We start from the raw sequence: 18,764 nt of genomic DNA, 5'->3' as shown, positions 1-18,764 counted from the left end.
AGTGGATAATTTTTTGGGCTGCTCTCTTTTTTTCTTATAGTGGATAATTTTTTGGGCTGTTCTCTTTTTTTAAAGTGGATAATTTTTTGGGCTGCTCTCTTTTTTTCTTATAGTGGATAATTTTTTGGGCTGCTCTCTTTTTTTCTTATATTGGATACTCTTTTGGGCTGTTCTCTTTTTTTCTTATAGTGGATCATTTTTTGGGCTGTTCTCTTTTTTTTCTTATAGTGGATCATTTTTTGGGCTGTTGCACCTCTGGGCCACCGCACAAAATAAATGACATATTGTTTCCTCTGTGTTGCTGCAAAAAGAACAAAGAGTATCACTATTTTCTTAAATAAGTCTGGATGTTTCTAGATTTGACGTCAGATGTTCTCTGACGCCACGCCTGCGTGACTTGTATATTTCCCCAACGTCGCTTACGTCACCGTGGTGGGCGGAGCATGCGTGACACATCAAAACTTGATGCAAACAGACGGCTGCTCAGTCAGCGGCTAACAGCTAACAGACAGTGTTTCTCAGGGACCAGTGGTTACACTACAGCTACAAACACACGGAAAACTACCCTGTTCGTTTGGAGACAACATTGTTGCCTTGTGCTTTAAGGCGACATCGACGACAAAACGCGATCTGGTGAGTAAAAATATAATGAAAACTAAGGTTAGCTGCCAGTTTATCTAACTAGCTTAGTCAGGTTGTGAAACAGTAAAGACCTAACATGTTAAAATGTTGAAATTCAAGAAAAACAATCGTCTAGAGATATAAATAACCTACATTTTGTTCACAAATATGTTTCAGATTTGCCTAGTCAACTTGGTTTACTTTAAACCTAGCTTACTAACATTCAAGCTAGCTGCTAGCTTTTGTGTGATCAGTAAAGATGAGACTTAAAAACGCAGAATTATCCGATTTTACTCCAAGGCATTGTTATTTACAGCCACGGCGATATGTCTGAGCCTGTGCGATCGATATCGGCTTCAGCTGTAGCTTGTTATGTAACTAAAACTAATCGTATAACTTGGCTTGGCCTAGCTAACAAGCGGTTTAACAATAGTGTTATAACAACCAAGAGATCAAACTCTGAGTACAGCCATAACTAGTCTAATATGTGGGTTAATATTAAAGGGTTTGAAGTAGCTATTGGCACGATTCTATCAGTGTTAGCCTTTTAGAGTTTTCTTAACATAAATGCACTGCTAACACGAGCTAGCATGCAGTCATAAACCTCTAAATCAGCACCCACACACTCAGCACTTCGTCTGTCATAGTTTTATCCAAAAAAGCCAACAAACATTTCCTTCCTGTGTCCTTCAGGTTGCGGATTTTTTTTTCAGCACAGTCAGCTCCAGGGCCATTTTTCTGCAATGGAGTTTCCAGATTTAGGGGAGCACTGCTCTGAGAAATCCTGCAAGCGTTTAGGTGAGTTCTGTTTACAACACATTATCTGCTCTGCTGGGTTTAGTTTCTGGTGGCAGTTTTAACTCTAATTGAAATGTCACTTTGTCTTTGACATTGCAGATTTCCTTCCAATGAGATGTGATGCCTGTCAAGAGATTTTCTGCAAGGACCACATAACCTATGCAAATCACAAATGTACTTCATCCTACAAAAAGGTAATTATTAGCTTATGTATGCTTTGCCTTGTGTTGGTGTTTTTATTTAACGTCTGTGTGTAGTCAACAAAATTATGCTGCGTTTTGTCTCCTCATGGAGCCACTGTTATTATTGGATGAAGGGGAAAAAAACAGCATCAAACAGTGCTTTCCCTCTTATTAGACATCTTAGAGACACTCAAGTCAGTGTTGGAACCACTTAAGCAAATGTGAAATCAATGTGGAGGCATTAAAACTAAGTGAATAACTGTTTCCAGATCTAATGCTTGCATTTGTAACAAATTTTGTGGTCAAACTAATGGAAGGATTAAAAAAAAAAATACACTAGCTTTTTTAAACTTTTGTACACATTTGACGTCATCTGAATTTATTCATTTTTAATTAAAAAAGTAGAATTTTCTTGTGGAAGGACTATGAACTTCCAAGTAAATAATAAATCCAATTGCACGTTCTATTATTTTTTTCTTTATTCCTCTCTGATGTAAGATTAGAAAGCAATTACCGTGGTTAATCATCTTTTATTTTTCCCTATAGGATGTGCAGGTTCCTGTTTGTCCTTTGTGCAACACACCCATACCCATCAAAAGAGGAGAGATGCCCGACATTAAAGTCGGTGAACATATTGATCGAGATTGCAAATCGGACCCAGCACAAAGAAAGAGAAAGGTTTGATATGATGAACTTAACATGTAAATTAATTTTTTGAGCTATTTCCAAACTACTAAAGTATTAGGAATCAATACATCCTTTTTCATACATGTATTTTCTCTTCAGATTTTCACAAATAAATGTTCGAGAGGAGGCTGTAAACAGAAGGAAATGATACGAGTGACTTGTGACCAGTGTCATTTAAATTACTGTCTTAAACATCGGCATCCACTAGATCATGACTGTAAGACAGATGGGAAACCTCTGTCAAAATCTGGGTGAGTACAACCATACTTGTGTATAAATGAATTTTTTTTTTTTTTTTAAATCACTTAAAGAATGTCTTATTTACTTAGATTTGTTTTGTTTTAGACATGCTGCTGTAATGAGGAATCAAGGTGCTTCCTCCACCTCTGCCTCCAGTTCTAGTTCATCTAGTTCAGGGAACACTAGACCTGTGTCTAATGGTGTTAGTGCAAGTAATAGAAACATCAACAGTGGGTAAGCATGTATATATTAAGAAATCTAAACAAAAGCATTTACCTTTTTGATAATAAGTCTAAAATAGTAATCATCCACTGTCTATTTTCTCAGCACAACCCAGCGAATCCCTACTTCCGTTTCAGCACAGAATGTAATACCACCATCAGCGTCTTTTCAAGCCGGCATGGTAAGTTCATTGTTTGTAGCATTCAGACTGTTTACTCATGTCATGAACGTGCAAATATGAATGTCCTGCTGTTGTCTGTCATTGTAGACAGAGGAACAGGCTTTACAAAGGGCCCTGGAGATGTCTCTGGCGGAGGCGAGACAGCCAGTTCAACCAACTCTTAGGTGAGAATCCACATTTAATTTCATTACTTTCCCGGGAAACAAATAGTTCATTGAATGAAAACAAGTAAAGCAGTAAATACTAGTTGGTGCAATTATTTTTGCATGTAAAAAAATTCAAAGTGGATGCACACGTACATTAAGTGAATAAAAAATTGGGATACATGGTTTCACATGTTTTACCTCCTTTGTTTCGTAAGTGTGGGGACATCACCTTGTTCATTCACAAGAGGAAACATCAAAAAGATAATAAAGTGCAATTTGCGCACAATAATCGTTGGTTATGAGACACTGTTGCAATACTTGGCATATAATATGTAATATAAAATGATTAAAGGCCAATAAGAATGATAGAAGAGAATTTGTAAGAAGCAGGAAATTATATTCAAATGTATTTTAAAGTCCCTGTGTGCTCTGTTAGTATCTAGTATTTTACTACTGGCAAAAAGCACCATTTTTATTATGTAATCTTAGAGTTGTTGAGATTAAATTTCATTTGACTACATATAGTACTATACACATATAGTAGTATTACATACACAGTACTGTATGGGGGGCATTGTATTAACTATAGAGACATTACTACACAATTGAATGTTTAGATATGGATTTTCTTTAAATTTGTGCAACTTCAAATAGAATAGAATAGGCTTTATTGTCATTACACCAGTTGTGCAACGAAATTGCAGGTGGTCTCTGCCAGCGACAGTGCACTTGCATCTAAATAACACAAGAAGATACTGACATATATGAGAAAAATAGAAGATACAAAGTAGTGTGCAATCTAAATATGTGCAAATTAGAGACATACAGTACAAACGGGGATTAAAAGTAGTGTAACTGTGTACTTTGCATATAATACGTAATATAAAATGATTAAAGGCCAATAAGAATGATAGAAGACAATCTGTAAGAAGCAGGAAATTATACTCAAATGTATATGTAAGTCCCTGTGCGCTCTGTTAATATCTAGTAGTTTTACAACTGGCAAAAAGCACCATTTTTATTATGTAATCTTAGAGTTGTTGAGACTAAATTTCATTTGACTACATGTACTATACACATATTGTACTATTACATACACAGTACTGGATGTAATATTTCATAGTAGAGAGCTTTGTGAAGACTCTAACAAAAGGACATTGTATTAACTATAGAGACATTACTACATAACTGAATGTTGAGATGTGGATTTTCTTTAAATTTGTACAACTTCAAATAGAATAGAATAGGCTTTATTGTCATTACACCAGTTGTGCAACAAAATTGCAGGTGGTCTCTGCCAGTGACAGTGCACTTGCATCTAAATAACACAATAAGATACAGACATATATGAGAAAAATAGAAGATGCAAAGTAGTGTGCAATCTAAATATGTGCAAATTAGACATATGCAGTACAAATAGGGATTAAAAGTCATGTAAAAATGTTCAAATGTAATATTGTAAACAGTGTAGACATACATGTTACAGTGCAAATGTAACAAAGTATTAAACAGGGATTATTATGATTTGTTACGAGGCCATCTGTGTCAAAGCGTCTTGTTAAAGTCATGCGGCTCATGTCATCATTCTCTGTGGTTTTGTGTGTTGCTCAGCCCTCAGGAGCAGGAGGATCTGGCTCTCGCTCAGGCTCTCGCTGCCAGTGAAGAAGAATACCGGCGTCAGCAGCAGAGACAACAGGTATCCGGAAAGCTTAGCCGTCAGTAGCATACATACAGGAACACGTGTAGGTACACTGCCGTCACAGCGGCCTGTCCTCTTTGTACTTTCATTACTGGCACATGATGAAGCGGGTCTAATTATCTCTAAAGCTCCTGTGCCATTAATAATTAAACATACACACGGTGAAATGAGTCTGTGTTGCTAACTGATTTTTTCCTTTTTGCACAGGGGAGAGAGTCCAAACAGTCCAACTGCAGCCTTTCCTAATCTGGGACCTTCATTTAGACTCCAAGCTGTGCTAATAAAATACTAGAAACTGCACGTCTGGGATATCACGATCCAGCATCAATGATTGTTTAACCAAGGAAATGAAGTTGCTGAGATATTACCGCCTTCTACAATATAAGCACATACTTTCCCAGCAGGTTCTGTCATTTTTACAAATGATTTGCTCTGTACATATTTTATATGCTGATTATGAAACCATTCTATTACCATATATGAATATTGAATAAATTATTTCAAAGATGCACGCTGAATTCTGAGCTCCTCAGTTGGTTTTGATGTGGAGATGCTCTTCATGCATAGCCGGAGGCAATGGGCTGGTTAGGTAAATCAGATGGTTCATTAGAGCTCCATTAGGGAATAATCAAGCTTTTTATTCAGGTTTTCAACAGGGTCACTCTGGTAACTTCAACTTTCACAAAAATATCTGATTATATAAAAAAGGCACCATCTTTCACACCATTTTCTCAAGGGCAATTCCTGTAAATGATTCATGAAATTTAAGCTTAACGTGCAAATAGATCCTTGACATTTCACTAAGGCACTTTTTATAACATTTTAACTCTTATACATTAATGTCAAATAAACTAATGATAATCTGAACAATGAAATACAGTAAATAAAGTCAGACTTAATATCAATTTTAAGGAGGATGATGGTTTTGTTCTCTTTGGCACCCCCACCTGGTGAAAAGTAGTAATTACTGGTTTGTTGTTGAACACTTAATTTAAGCAGTTCTATAAAACCAAAAACTTAAACTGAGAAAGCTATTGAATCCAGCTGTATAGATATTCAGTAACAGCAAGGAAAAGTCCAACAATGTTAAAAACTACTACTTTAAAAAGGGTATTGTAAGAAGTAATTGTTTTGACAACTTCACTTGAGGTGGAAATCATACAAACAGAACTCCATTTCCTTCAGAAGCATGAGGAATTGTGACTTTTTCTTCCTGAATTTGCATTTGTTAATGTGGAATTTACCAGTAGATAAGACATTTGTATTTGTAAAAAAAAAAAAAACCTGACAAAATATTTGGGAGAATATTTGTTCCTATTACGTTAAAGATGAAACTATGTATTTGATTAAAGGCATGACCAGGTGCAAGAAAATGTGCATGCATAGAGAGAGGGGGAAAAAAAGTAAAATTATGGGGTATTTACATGAATGTATTGTTAAAGTACAACTAAGGAAAACTTAAAAACTATACAAATATAGGGCAAAAAATGTTTCTAAAAAGGTGGTTCAGGTTGAGTGGAAGTCAAATGAATGAGGGTGAGATGTTGACTCTGAGATCAATCAAACTGAACAGTGAGTGTCAGATATCCATACCCACTCAGGACAATTATCCTCAGCTGTGAAAGAACCACAGGTGCATCCACTCACACCTGATCAAAAGAAAATAAGGAAACTAGTAAAATAAAACCAACTTTACAGGTTTTCTGAATAAATGTCACTTTTTCCCACTAGAAAATTAAAGTAAGTCATGCTTATAGCAGCTAAATAATTTCAATACCATTAACTCAAATCACCAGCATGCACCACTAGGTAGTAATGAAGACATAACAGAACTGAAACAGGACCGCAACATCCTCCTAAATGTCACTCTCTTCACCTCCACTTAGATTTAACATCATTGAGGATCTGCCTCTCCAATAACTCAACAACTTCAACCTGTTTTACCAAGCCTTTCCTACTTCCTGTTGTCACTATGATGCCATCACAATGAGCAGTTTGTATGAGTTCAACCTTTTCGCATTCTTTGAGTAACTCCCATGCAGGTTCTTCCATAAATTATTCCAAATTAAACTCCGTATTTGTATATTGATAACGAGTAACTTAAATACCCCAGACAACACCCACAAAATAGACTTCTTTTAGATCCCGGATGAGCCCTCAATTTGTTACCTTTACCGCACATTCAGTGAGGTTTGGGGTAGAACTAAAAGAAACAAAAAAATACTACACAAATATGGATGAAAAAAGGTTCTAAAATATGGTTTTGGTAGACACTACTAGGGCTGCATGATTTTGGCAAAAAATAAAATCCCGATTTTTTTTTCCCCCTAAAAACTCGATTTTCAATTTTTGGGTAAAACTACAAAAGACAACAGAAGTCAGCATGTCGTTTTCATGAGCAGCCCGCAATGCAAGCCACTGCTCCGACCTCAAATCTGTGATGGTATCACATGATGAACCCACAGAAGTTTTTTTTTTTTCTTCATTAAATCTATATTGAATGAAGTAGAGTATACAAACAATGTATACAACAAGAAAATAACATAAGTTTGCCAGGGGGAATACACTACAATAAAATGTCATCAGAGCAAATACTGATGTTTTTTTTTTTTTTTTACAGCCTTTTTGTTTCCAGATTTATCTAACAGCTTTAAATAAAGTTCAACATCTTTTAAAAAATAAATAATATTTGGTTTTGTGTTCCAGAACGTACATTTGTGAATGAAAAATTTAGCAAGTAAGATGAAATCGATTTGACGATTTCCCGTTGTAAAAAATCGTCCTTATTAAAAAATCCGATTTCAATTTAAAATCGATTAATCGTGCAGCCCTAGACACTACATTCACTAAATCTCTCAAAATGACAGACAAAAAACAAAAGTCATTTTACCCACAAAACTAAAGACCAAGTAGAATTCAAATGAATGGGTGGTGAGTAGTTTCAATAGGTTGGGGGGGGGGGGGGGGGGGCTCGTTTCTTTTAAGGGCTATACAGGTAGATCAGAATAGAGATATTGACTCCACAGAGGTCACAACTGAACTGAACAGTGAGTGTCAGCCTCCTTATATCCACACCCACTCAGGATAATTGCCCTCAGCTACGTTGGGACCACAAAGGCATCCTCTCACACCTGATCAACAGAACCTGAACCTTTAACCCTTTAATGCACAGGTGTCAAACATGCGGCCTGAGGCCCAAATCCGACCCGCCAAAGGTTCCAATCCGGCCCGTGGGATGAATTTGTGAAATGCAAAAATTACACTGAACATATGAATATGCAATGGGTTGGATCGGTAAAATACTTTCTAGTATATACTATCTCTACTATCCTTTAAGTCTGTTTCTCATTAAAAAAAAAAGAGGGGGAAGAGGTGTATGTAGGGTGTAAGTTTGTATATGTGTGTGTGTGTGTGTGTAGACATGTACGCATGTTATTCTAAGCACATGTGCATTTGTTATTGTGTATATATATATGTTGATGTAAATTTATGTATGAGTGTATATACAGATGTTTTATTTCTATTCATCATTGTGAATAAGTATAATTGTATATTTTGGTGGTGGCTGTATACACAGGTGGGGAAATATGTATATGGTTATTAAGTATAGATGGGTATGTTTGTGTGTTGTAATACTTTGTAAAACTCCTTCAATTAAATATAGGTTATATTTAATTAAATAAATAAATAAATAAAAATACTGTCATTATAACCTATAAAAACTCACAACACCAAATTTTTTTCTCTTTGTAAATATAAACATTTTCATGTCATTGTACTGTATTTATACTAAAACAAACTAACATTTTACAAAATCGTGAATAACCTGAACAAATATGAACATTTTGAAATGTCTGAAGTGCAAGTTTACCAATAGTCTGCCCATTATTAAATGTTTTGTGTATTTGTTGATCCACTGTGATCTATAAGTTGTAATTTACATGTGTAAATGATAAACTGAGACATAATATTATTAAAATTGAACTTATTTTTCTTAAGAAATTTCAGTTTGTTCATGTTATTCATGTTGTTTTAAAGGATAGTTGGTAGATGTAAACATTTTTATCGCATAATTTTACTTTTTTTGCTCTAAAACATACAGGAAAATTTGGAGTTGACATTATTTATATTCTATTATGTTATTATATTACTGGTCCGGCTCACTGCAGATCAAATTTGGCTTAATGTGGCCCCTGAACTAAAACAAGTTTGACACCCCTGCTTTAATGACTCAACTATTTTTGTCACTTCCATTTTTTTTGTCCCTCCCAAGTGGTTTATCACCATTTAGTATAATATTCTAGAAACAGAAAATCAGACATTTTCCTGTGTTTAAATGACTGATTATGTAGATGCTTACTAAAGCTCTGGGTAAATTCAAAGGTTATTAGATCAATTGAAAAAAAAAAAAAAAAAAAAACTGGACTTTTTCAAAAAAATATGTCATAAACTGAACATAAAACCAAATGTCCACAACCAGTGTCATTAGTCAGACTATATGGGTTTTACTGGTGAATCAATATTGCAGATGATGACGGTGTTTCTATGTTCACTATAAAGCCTCTGAACGTCCAAATGGGTCACATCTGATGACTATGAAAAGACGACAAACTGTATTTTACCTTAATTATTTACGTGTTTTGATAGGATGAATGGATCAACAGTTATTAAACATTTTAGATCAGTAGATGCTTTTGGTCTGCAGTGCATGTTTGGGTCTTTATGGGTTAAGGATCATATGAGTAGTCTGTCCAGGAAGCACTGCATGCATTTGGCTGCAGAGGACACTTTCTGTCTGTTTGGTCTAAGCTGATACAGACACATGACTTAGAGTCTGACAGGTTAGCACTGAACCACCTTGTGTGTCTGCGTTGCACTGAATAACATCCTTGACAGTGACAGAAATGTCATAAATACCCATTTAATACACCGGTCACAATAAAGTCTCTGTGTGATAAACACTGTGACACGGCCCGTCTCACCTCCGTGTATGTCCACACCTTACGTTGACACACAGTGACAGGTCAGTGGTTGCTATGGTGATGGAACACATGTCACCGATGATCCTTTTCACACAATATCATCATATTTACCCAGATCAGAGGATGTAAAGGTAACACTATTAGTATAATCACCATAATATTAACTCATTAGATCAGGGGTGTCGAACTCATTTTCTTCCAGGGGCCACATCACATTCAACGCAATTTAATCTGAAGTGGGCCGGACCAGTACAATAATAGTATGACAGGCAATAAATAATGACAACTCCAAATTGTTTTAGTGCAAAAAATAACATTCAATTATGGCAATATTTACATTTACAAACTATCCAAACAAAAAGGATGTGAATAACTTGAAAAATGAAAGTACAATTTTATCAATATTATGCCTCGATTCATCATGTATAGGCTACATATGCATTACAGATCAGATCTACAAAGGTGCAAAGCATTTAGTAACAGGCAGAATATTGTTAAAATTCCACTTAATTTTCTTTAGACATTTTAAGTTGTTCATGTTTGTTCAGGTTATTTACATTTTTATTGTTAAAGGATAGTTTCTTAATGTAAATATTTTCAGAATGTAATGTTTTTTGCACTAAATCAAAGAGAAAAAATTGATGTTGTCATTATTTATAGGTTATTATGATATTATTTTTGAGTTTGAAGCCCTAACTTGCAGATTGTTGATATCTTCAGTGTAATTTGTGCATTTTGTAAATTCATCCCGCGGGCCGGATTGGAAACTTTGGCGGGCCAGTTTTGGCCCCCGGGCCGCATGTTTGACACCTGTGCATTAGATAATAGAGAATGACTTAACAGGCATATGTTTAAATAAGAAACACATAAGAAACTTGATGTTTAGGATGTCTTCAAGATCTGTTTCTTTCATTTTTTCATTTTCATTTGTTTATTTCAAGTATTTATAGAATACAAATTCACAACCCCCCCCAGAAAAAAAAATCATTCATTTATACTCGAAAAGGAGTGGGAAGAAGAAAAACTTATTTAATCCCACCCCCATTCTCATCATCAAATAACTGAACATAATAACATTCTAAATACTCACTCCTGTCCTTTGACTTCAAGCCAGAACAATGAACAAAATAGAACAAAATAGGCCTATACCAAATTAGAATAAACTCATTTGACAGTATTTACATTTCATAACCAAAAGGTGTGTAAAAAAAATAGAAACAAAGTACATTCCTGGTGGTGTTACCACAGGTAACAGTTAACCATAAACTTACATGATAATAATTACATACCAACAATGGTAAAAACAAAAAAACTGCAATACCACAAGTGGTAAAGAACAGCAATAATTACACACCAACAATGGTATGTAATTATTATCTCCCTCCAAATGATGTTGAACTATATGAAGTTAATTAAATGCAAAGTGAGGCAAGAAACAGACCAGACCTAGGGTGTCAAACTTATGTTAGTTCAAGGGCCACAGACAGCCTGATAGGATCTGATCAGTAAAAGAATATCATAATAATCTGTAAATAATGTCAACTTTAAACTTTTCTCTATGTTTTAGAGTGAAAAAAGTAAAACTACATTATGAAAATGTTTACATCTACTAAATATCCTTTAAAAAATGTGAATAAAATGAACATCTGTGAACAACCTGAAATTTACTACTACAAATAATAATAATAATGGATTGGATTTTATATAGCACTTTTCTAGACACCCAAAGCGCTTTACATTATTGATCTATTATTCATTCGCTCTCACATTCTCCCTCTGGTGGTGGTAAACTACAACTGTAGCCACAGCTGTCCTGGGGCAGACTGACAGAAGCGCTCTGACCACTACCAAACATTCATACGCATTCATACACCAGTGTGAGTAGCACTGGAGGCAAGGAGGGTGAAGTGTCTTGCCCAAGGACACAACAGCACATGGACAGAGCGGGATTCGAACCGCCAACCCTTCAGTTATTGGACGACCCGCTCTGCCACCTGAGCCATGGCCGCCCCCAAAAATAAAAATAAAAATCCTCGAAATCAATATATAACAAAAACACATGTAAGGTGAAAAGAACATGTATTGTAGCATGTATTGTAGTACTAACAAAAATAAGTACAATTTTAACAATACTATGTGTAAGCTTATCATTTACACATGTGCATTACAACTTACAGATCACAGTGGATCTACAAAGGTGCAAAATATTTAGTAACAGGCATCATTTTGTTAAAAATGCTTCTCTTAAGGCATTTCAGAATTTTATTGTTTTGGTTCGGTTTGTTTCTTTGATAACACTTTAGCAGCAAAACTATTAGTTGAATTCATACCAAATTTGGTTTAGAGATTGCCGGTGACCCAGAATAGATCTCATTACATTTTGGGAACAGTAGGTCAAAGTGAAAATTTTTTTTATGAATTTTTAAAATCTTTCTTTTTCCTATTTACTTATAATGGGTGAAATTTCAAATGTCTGTAGCAGCAAAACTATTGGTTGAATTCAAACCAAATTGGGTTTATAGATTGCCAGTGACCCAGAATAGATGTCATTACATTTTGGGAAAAGTAGGTTCAAAGCTCAAATTTTTTATGAATTTTTTAAGTCTTTTTTTTCTCCCATTTGCTTATAATGGGCAAAGTTTCAAATGTCTGTAGCAGCAAAACTATTGGTTGAATTCATACCAAATTGGGTTTATAGACTGACAGTGATTCAGAATAGATGTGGTTTCATTTTGGGAAAAGTAGGTCGAAGTTTGGATTTTTTAAAATGAATTTCTTAAATATTTTTTCTCCTCCCATTTACTTAAAATGTGCGAAATTTCAAATGTCTATAAAAAGCTGGATCGATGCCAACATAAGATACAATACGTGCAAAGGGCAGGGTTTGTTGTGCCTGTTTTCGATCTCATATTTTTTCCCCATTTACTTATTATGGGCAAGATTTCACATGTCTATAAAAACATCAATTTTGTTTCAATTTACATCAAACTTGGCACATACGTATGTAGAGGCAGTTCATATGATGACATCAGGACACACATAGACATGATGACATCAGCTGGATCGAGGCCAAAATAAGCTACAATATGTGCGAGGGGAGGGGTTTGTTGTGCCTGGGACCACTTGTTTGAAGGTGTTTTGCTTTTATCATATTTCATTTTGCGCAGTGTCCCAATGTTTTTGGAATTGAGGTTTCACGAGTTACAATCACGACCCCAACCCATCTCTGTATCACCGAAGATACGTCTACATTTATTGTGTTACTGCAGCGATGACTCAGAGATTTGTTGTGGACTGGTGAACAATAACAAAAACAATCAAGTCCTTTGCTGACAGCTGAAAGCACACTGAAGTTTAGTTTTGCCAACAAAACACATTGCAGCACAAGGGCATGTTTTAGCCATGCATTTAACTTTAATGGGCAAGATTTTGCATGTCTATAAAATATCACTTTTGTTTCAATTTACTTCAAACTTGGCACATATATAGCGGCAACTGATACGCTGACATCACCACATGCATAGACATGATGACATCAGCTGGATCGATGCCAAAATAAGCTACAATATGTGCGAGGGGTGGGGTTTGTTGCACCTGGCACTACTTGTTTATAGGTTATTATAATAGTATTTTACTTGTCCAATCCACTTCAGTTCAAACTGGGCTGTATAATGGTGTATTAATGTTCATGTTATATTAACCCTTTCATGCACAAATGATGAAAACCTTAGTTTTTTTCATGAACCAATTTTTTTTTATGGAGTTACAAAAATGTCCACTCAGCTGGACACCATGTGTTTAATTTTTAAAGCAAAGAAACATGTTTTTAAAACCATCATCAGAAAGTGATAAACTGTAAAAATTATGAAATAAAAACACTTTTAATGCAGCTAATCTAATGTTCGCTCACACTTTAACATACTCTAATACTAGTTATTACTCACTTCATTGGGTTATATTAAAAAAAACAACCCTTTTTGTTTAAGAAAATAGGACCAATGGCCCTGTAGCTTACCGGCCAAATTAAAAGCTTTGGGAAATGTATCCAGATTTACCAAATAATCGGAATTGTAGTTTCGGAGAAGAAGACAATTGAAATATTTTGTAACAGACGACGATGACAGACGACGACAACGCCAGACGACGACAACAACAGACGATGACGTCAGATGACGACAACGCCAGACGACGACAGATGCCGCCGCCAGACGACAACAATGACAGACGACAGACAGCGCCAGACGATGACAACGACAGACTACGACGACGATGACGAACCCCGCATGACGACAGTAGCTTACGGTCTGTCGGCCGGTAAGCTAAAAACTGTTAATAAGAGTCTTATAACAATTAGAAATTGATTTAAACTCAAACATGTTGGTGCAGATCAGGCTTATCAAGAACAGCACAGTTACAGTAATGGTATGAATTGAAACCCATGAATATACAAGAGAACAGCTGTAGAATACCCGTCCACTGTGGTGACCATTATGCATGAAAGGGTTAAAATGACATGACGCTCAGTTTGAGTTTGCATTGAAAGAATCAGTAAATGTCTTTTTTTACTTTGTACATTTCAAAGTCTGCAGTTTATGTCTGAGTAAAGATGTACTTTTTTCCTATGTCTTTTGCTGCAAAAGTTGTTCAGGGTTTGTACAGCAGATGGCAGTAAGATATCAAATACTAAATTTGATCAAAAGCGGTTGATGTTTACACCTCAGCTGTTGCAAATTGCTCCTAATCCACCTGGGATTCATTTGTCATGTAAAATGTATCAAACGCTCCCCTGGTACTGTTCTTTTTTTTTCTCTTTCCAACTTTCCTCTTTCCATGCCACGATAGATTTGTATGATTAAAAAGTATTATGTAAGCCCCTTCAGTTCTCCAATGTGAGCAACAATACCAAGAGTTAAAACGCCTAAAAAGCAGGGTGTTGTGGCATTAACTGCCTGAGGTCGTTTGCATAATAATCTCTAATAAGCAGTGAAGAGCTGCCAAAACAAGACCTCGTCAACCTGTTGCAATTACAATCTGTCATGAAATATCTAATTGCCATCATCACATGCAAGTAATGTGGTTTCCGAAGTCATCTCACACTACGGTTTCTAAGTATTGATCACTGAGATTGTGATTTTGATTGTAATGGAAAAAGTCCTTCAGTTACATGAATTATGCAGCGGATGATCTGATTAAACACCGTGTTGATACTGCGCACATTTGCATCACAATAATGAGGATTGTATCAAAAGTTTGATGCTTTCCTTAACACGAGGAATTCATTTCTACCCACACGTTACACCTTGAAGGTATGGGTTTGCATAAATGACCTCATTAAGATGCCTGAAGAGAATATACAATCATGAATTATTCTGACTGTATATACTTTTTTTTTTTTTTTTTAATTCCTGTATTTGCTTTCCAATGCACTGAAAAAAATGTGTTCAATTAGAGCAGAGGAAGCTTGTATTTTGTTTAGCGTGGCAGAAATCGAACATTATGCAGTCCGTCTCTTACGCCGGCGCTGTTTCTAAGAGTCTGCAGTGGCTGTGGAGGGAAACACTAATGACTTCACAATAGGGGTAGAAATTGGAGTTTGGCACAACAATGTACGACTGACGGTAGGGCTGCTCGATTATAGGAAAAAAAAAAAAATCACAATTATTTTAGCAATAATTGAAATCGTGATTATTAAAAACAATTATTTTTTAACCTTAAAGTTGTTTATTTTTTTCTTGCAAAGCAATGTAAAATATACTCTTTAAACATAAATAAAGCTTTTAACCACTAAAACAAAGTATGTTCACTTTTGTATGAAACAAAAAAAATCTTTGAATGCAAATAAGTGTACTGTAAATTCAAGTATGTTTCCTTTTGTAAATAAATTATGCACTGTAATTAAACTGCTATAGACTTGCCATAGAACTGTAGCAATAAAAAAAAAAAAAAAAAACTCACGTAAAGTGCAAATTATAAATTCAAGTGTTTTCAATGTAGTATGAAACAGTAAATTCAGTGGCGTATCGTGAGGTTTCAGTTCAGGCCTTCTGTTTACATCAGCCATCTAGAATACGCCGTTAGGGTTATACAGGTTAGGGTTAGGTTAATACGGGAGTTGCAGCGTAAAGAGATTCTGAGACTGAAGATTGCATTGCGGACGAAGTTGTTTTTATGCGTTTTAGTTTTTCATAAGATTATGATAAAGGTGGTGGTGGTTCAACTTCAGATGGTTAAAAAGGTTTGTTGTGTTACCGGTCGGTGCAGACACAACTACGAAACACTTTTTGCACGTAATGTGTTTTTGCTCTTCGTCTTCTTCATCAAACCCAAAGTGATTCCATACAATTGAATTGGACTTGCCTTTTTTGTTTACCAAGCACTTCTGCTGTGATTCTCCTGCCGTTTTTCCAAACTGCTAGGTACAACTTTCCTCTTGGGGTGGACCTGCCGGCTAGCAGGCAGCAGTACCTTAGAGGGGGGCGGGGCAGAGCAGCTCATGGTAGCTTGCATGCGCGTGAATTAAAACGACTCAAAATTAATAATTGTTTTTTCTCGATTACATAATTTTTGTAATCGTTGCGTGTAATAATCGAAATCGTAATTGAATTTCGATTAATTGCACAGCCCTAACTGACGGTTTATTATTTTTTGTCCTGCATTTCTTGTAATTTTTAACCCTTTATCGGGCAAGTGACTATTTTTGGTTATTTCTGCATACATTACATGACAGCTACAGTTATCGTTACAGTGCGGACAGTGAGGCAATGATCTCAGGTCCGATGTGGCCTCCAGGGTCTGTAAGGTCCACCTCTGCATGAACAGTGAGTGTACCTGCTCTGTTAGGTACCATGAAGTAATGGTACTAATGTAAGGAATGATGTTCAAAGGGAGAATGTGGATGTGGACAGGGGTCTGGATCAGCACTTATGATGGTCTAATGTTCTAAAAGTGGTGTTCTAATGTTCTAAAATGCATGTTCTTTTCATCATACATGTGTTTTTCTTGATTTTTTTTTTTTTTTTTTGCCACTTAAAGGTAAGGGACCAAATATGGTAACTTCATTGACCTTGATTTTCTACATAACAATAACAAAAAAAGTTCACAAAGGCAATGAAGTCTTGTTATTTTCTCCATTAACACACTAAGGTTGACATTTTGAATTTCACAATATTTCTTCGTGTGTCATATAAAGGAGTAACTGTGAAAGTCCTATCTTATCTTATCTTACTTGGATGTTTTGTTTGTTTGTTTGTTTTTTTGCTACTTACTGGTAATGAACCAAATATGGTAACTTCATTGACCTTGATTTTCTACATGACAATAACAAAAAAATGTTCTCATATACATGTTCCTTTCACCTTACATGTATTTTTCTTGGATTATATATATATTTATTTCTAGGATTTTTTTTTTTAATTTTTTTTTGCCACTTACAGGTAAGGAACCAAATATGGTAACCTCACTGACCTCGATTTTCTACATAACAATAACAAAAAAAAAGTTCTAAAATACATGTTCCTTTCACCTTACATGTGTTTTTCTTGGATTTTATATATTTATTTCTAGGATTTTTTTTTTTACCCCACTTACAGGTAAGGAATCAAATATGGTAACTTCATTGACCTTGATTTTCTACACAACAATAACAAAAAAATGGCCTAAAATACATGTTCCTTTCACCTTACATGTGTTTTTCTTGGATTTTATATATTTATTTCTAGGATTTTTTTATTTTTTTGCCACTTAAAGGTAAGGAACCAAATATGGTAACTTCACAGACCTTGATTTTCTACATGACAAAAAAATATTTTGAAAATTTTCACAAAAGTAATAAAGTGTTATTTCCTCTAATACACTAAGGGTGTTCTAATGTTCTAAAATACATGTTCTTTTCACCTTACATGTGTTTTCCTTATATATTTATTTATAGGATTTTTTTTTTTTTTATCTACTTACAGGTAAGGAATGAAATATGGTAACTTCATTGACCTTCATTTTCTACATAACAATAACAAAAAAATGTTCTCAAATACATGTTCCTTTCACCTTACATGTGTTTTTCTTGGATTTTATGTATTTATTTCTAGGATTTTTTTTTTTTTTTTGGCCACTTACCGGTAAGGAACCAAATATGGTAACTTCATTGACCTTGATTTTCTACATAACAATAACAAGAAAAAATGTTCTCAAATACATGTTCTTTTCACCTTACATGTGTTTTTCTTGGATTTTACATTTTTATTTCTAGGATTTTTTTTTTTTTTTTTTTGCCACTTACAGGTAAGGAACCAAATATGGTACCTTCATTGACCTTGATTTTCTACATAACAATAACAGAAAAATTTCACAAAGGCAATAAAGTCTTGTTATTTCCTCCAATAACACGCTAAGGTTGAAATTTTGAATTTCACAATATTTCTATGCGTGTCATATAAAGGATTAACTATGAAAGTCCTATCTTATCTTATCTTACTTGGATTTTTTTTTTTTTTTTGCTACTTATGGGTAAGGAACCAAATACGGTAACTTCATTGACCTTTATTTTCTACATGACAATAAAAAAAAAAAAAAGAAACATTTCACAAAAGTAATAAAGTCTTCTTATCGTCTTTGCTCCAGTATCACTGGTCTACAAGTAAAATGCTTCCATAATAAAAGTAGTGAAACTTTACCACATGTGAGTCACTGATAAAGAATAATCAAGTCAAAAATGTTGGTTGGCTGAAGTTTCCAAGATGCCGCCTTGGGTCAAAATGTGAAATTTCAGAATTAATGAGAGAGTGGGTTTTGCTCAAAAAGGAATATTTGTCTCAGAGCAACCACATTTACAGTCACAGAAAAAAAAAAAAAAATATTAGACCACTCTTGTTTTCTTCAATTTCTTGTTCATTTTAATGCCTGGTGCAACTAAAGGTACATTTTTTGGACAAATATAATGATAACAACAAAAATAGCTCCTAAGAGTTTAATTTCAGAGCTCTTATCTAGGTGTTGTTATGTCCTGCAATA

At 34.9% G+C, this 18,764-nt stretch overlaps 1 protein-coding gene across 2 annotated transcripts; it reads left to right on the top strand.

Moving 5' to 3' along the window:
- Positions 1–454: 454 nt before the first annotated feature.
- Positions 455–5,294, top strand: zfand2a (zinc finger, AN1-type domain 2A). 2 transcript variants are annotated; one of them, XM_030142197.1, is made up of 10 exons: positions 455–633; positions 1,315–1,419; positions 1,519–1,613; positions 2,148–2,279; positions 2,388–2,539; positions 2,634–2,762; positions 2,856–2,931; positions 3,019–3,095; positions 4,689–4,819; positions 4,984–5,294. In XM_030142197.1, exons 2-9 carry the CDS (start codon positions 1,365–1,367, stop codon positions 4,798–4,800), a joined length of 828 nt encoding a protein of 275 aa, XP_029998057.1. In that variant the 5' UTR covers positions 455–633; positions 1,315–1,364; the 3' UTR covers positions 4,801–4,819; positions 4,984–5,294. The 2 variants fall into 2 exon arrangements, with proteins under 2 accessions (XP_029998057.1, XP_029998056.1); XM_030142196.1 differs by having other exon boundaries at positions 456–633; positions 4,689–4,773.
- Positions 5,295–18,764: the final 13,470 nt, after the last annotated feature.

This window comes from Sphaeramia orbicularis, chromosome 8 (assembly GCF_902148855.1).
Source record: "Sphaeramia orbicularis chromosome 8, fSphaOr1.1, whole genome shotgun sequence".
In the NCBI taxonomy this organism is placed as follows: domain Eukaryota; kingdom Metazoa; phylum Chordata; class Actinopteri; order Kurtiformes; family Apogonidae; genus Sphaeramia; species Sphaeramia orbicularis.
This window is presented reverse-complemented; position numbering and strand designations above follow the sequence as displayed.

What these genes read in the sequence shown, in the direction of transcription:
- zfand2a (XM_030142196.1), top strand. Translation starts at nt 1,365, where the DNA reads ATGGAGTTTCCAGATTTAGGGGAGCACTGCTCTGAGAAATCCTGCAAG. An exon ending in AATAGAAACATCAACAGTGG is followed by an intron (nt 2,763 to 2,855) that starts GTAAGCATGTAT and finishes CTATTTTCTCAG; the next exon opens with CACAACCCAGCGAATCCCTA. An exon ending in CCAGTTCAACCAACTCTTAG is followed by an intron (nt 3,096 to 4,688) that starts GTGAGAATCCAC and finishes TGTGTTGCTCAG; the next exon opens with CCCTCAGGAGCAGGAGGATC.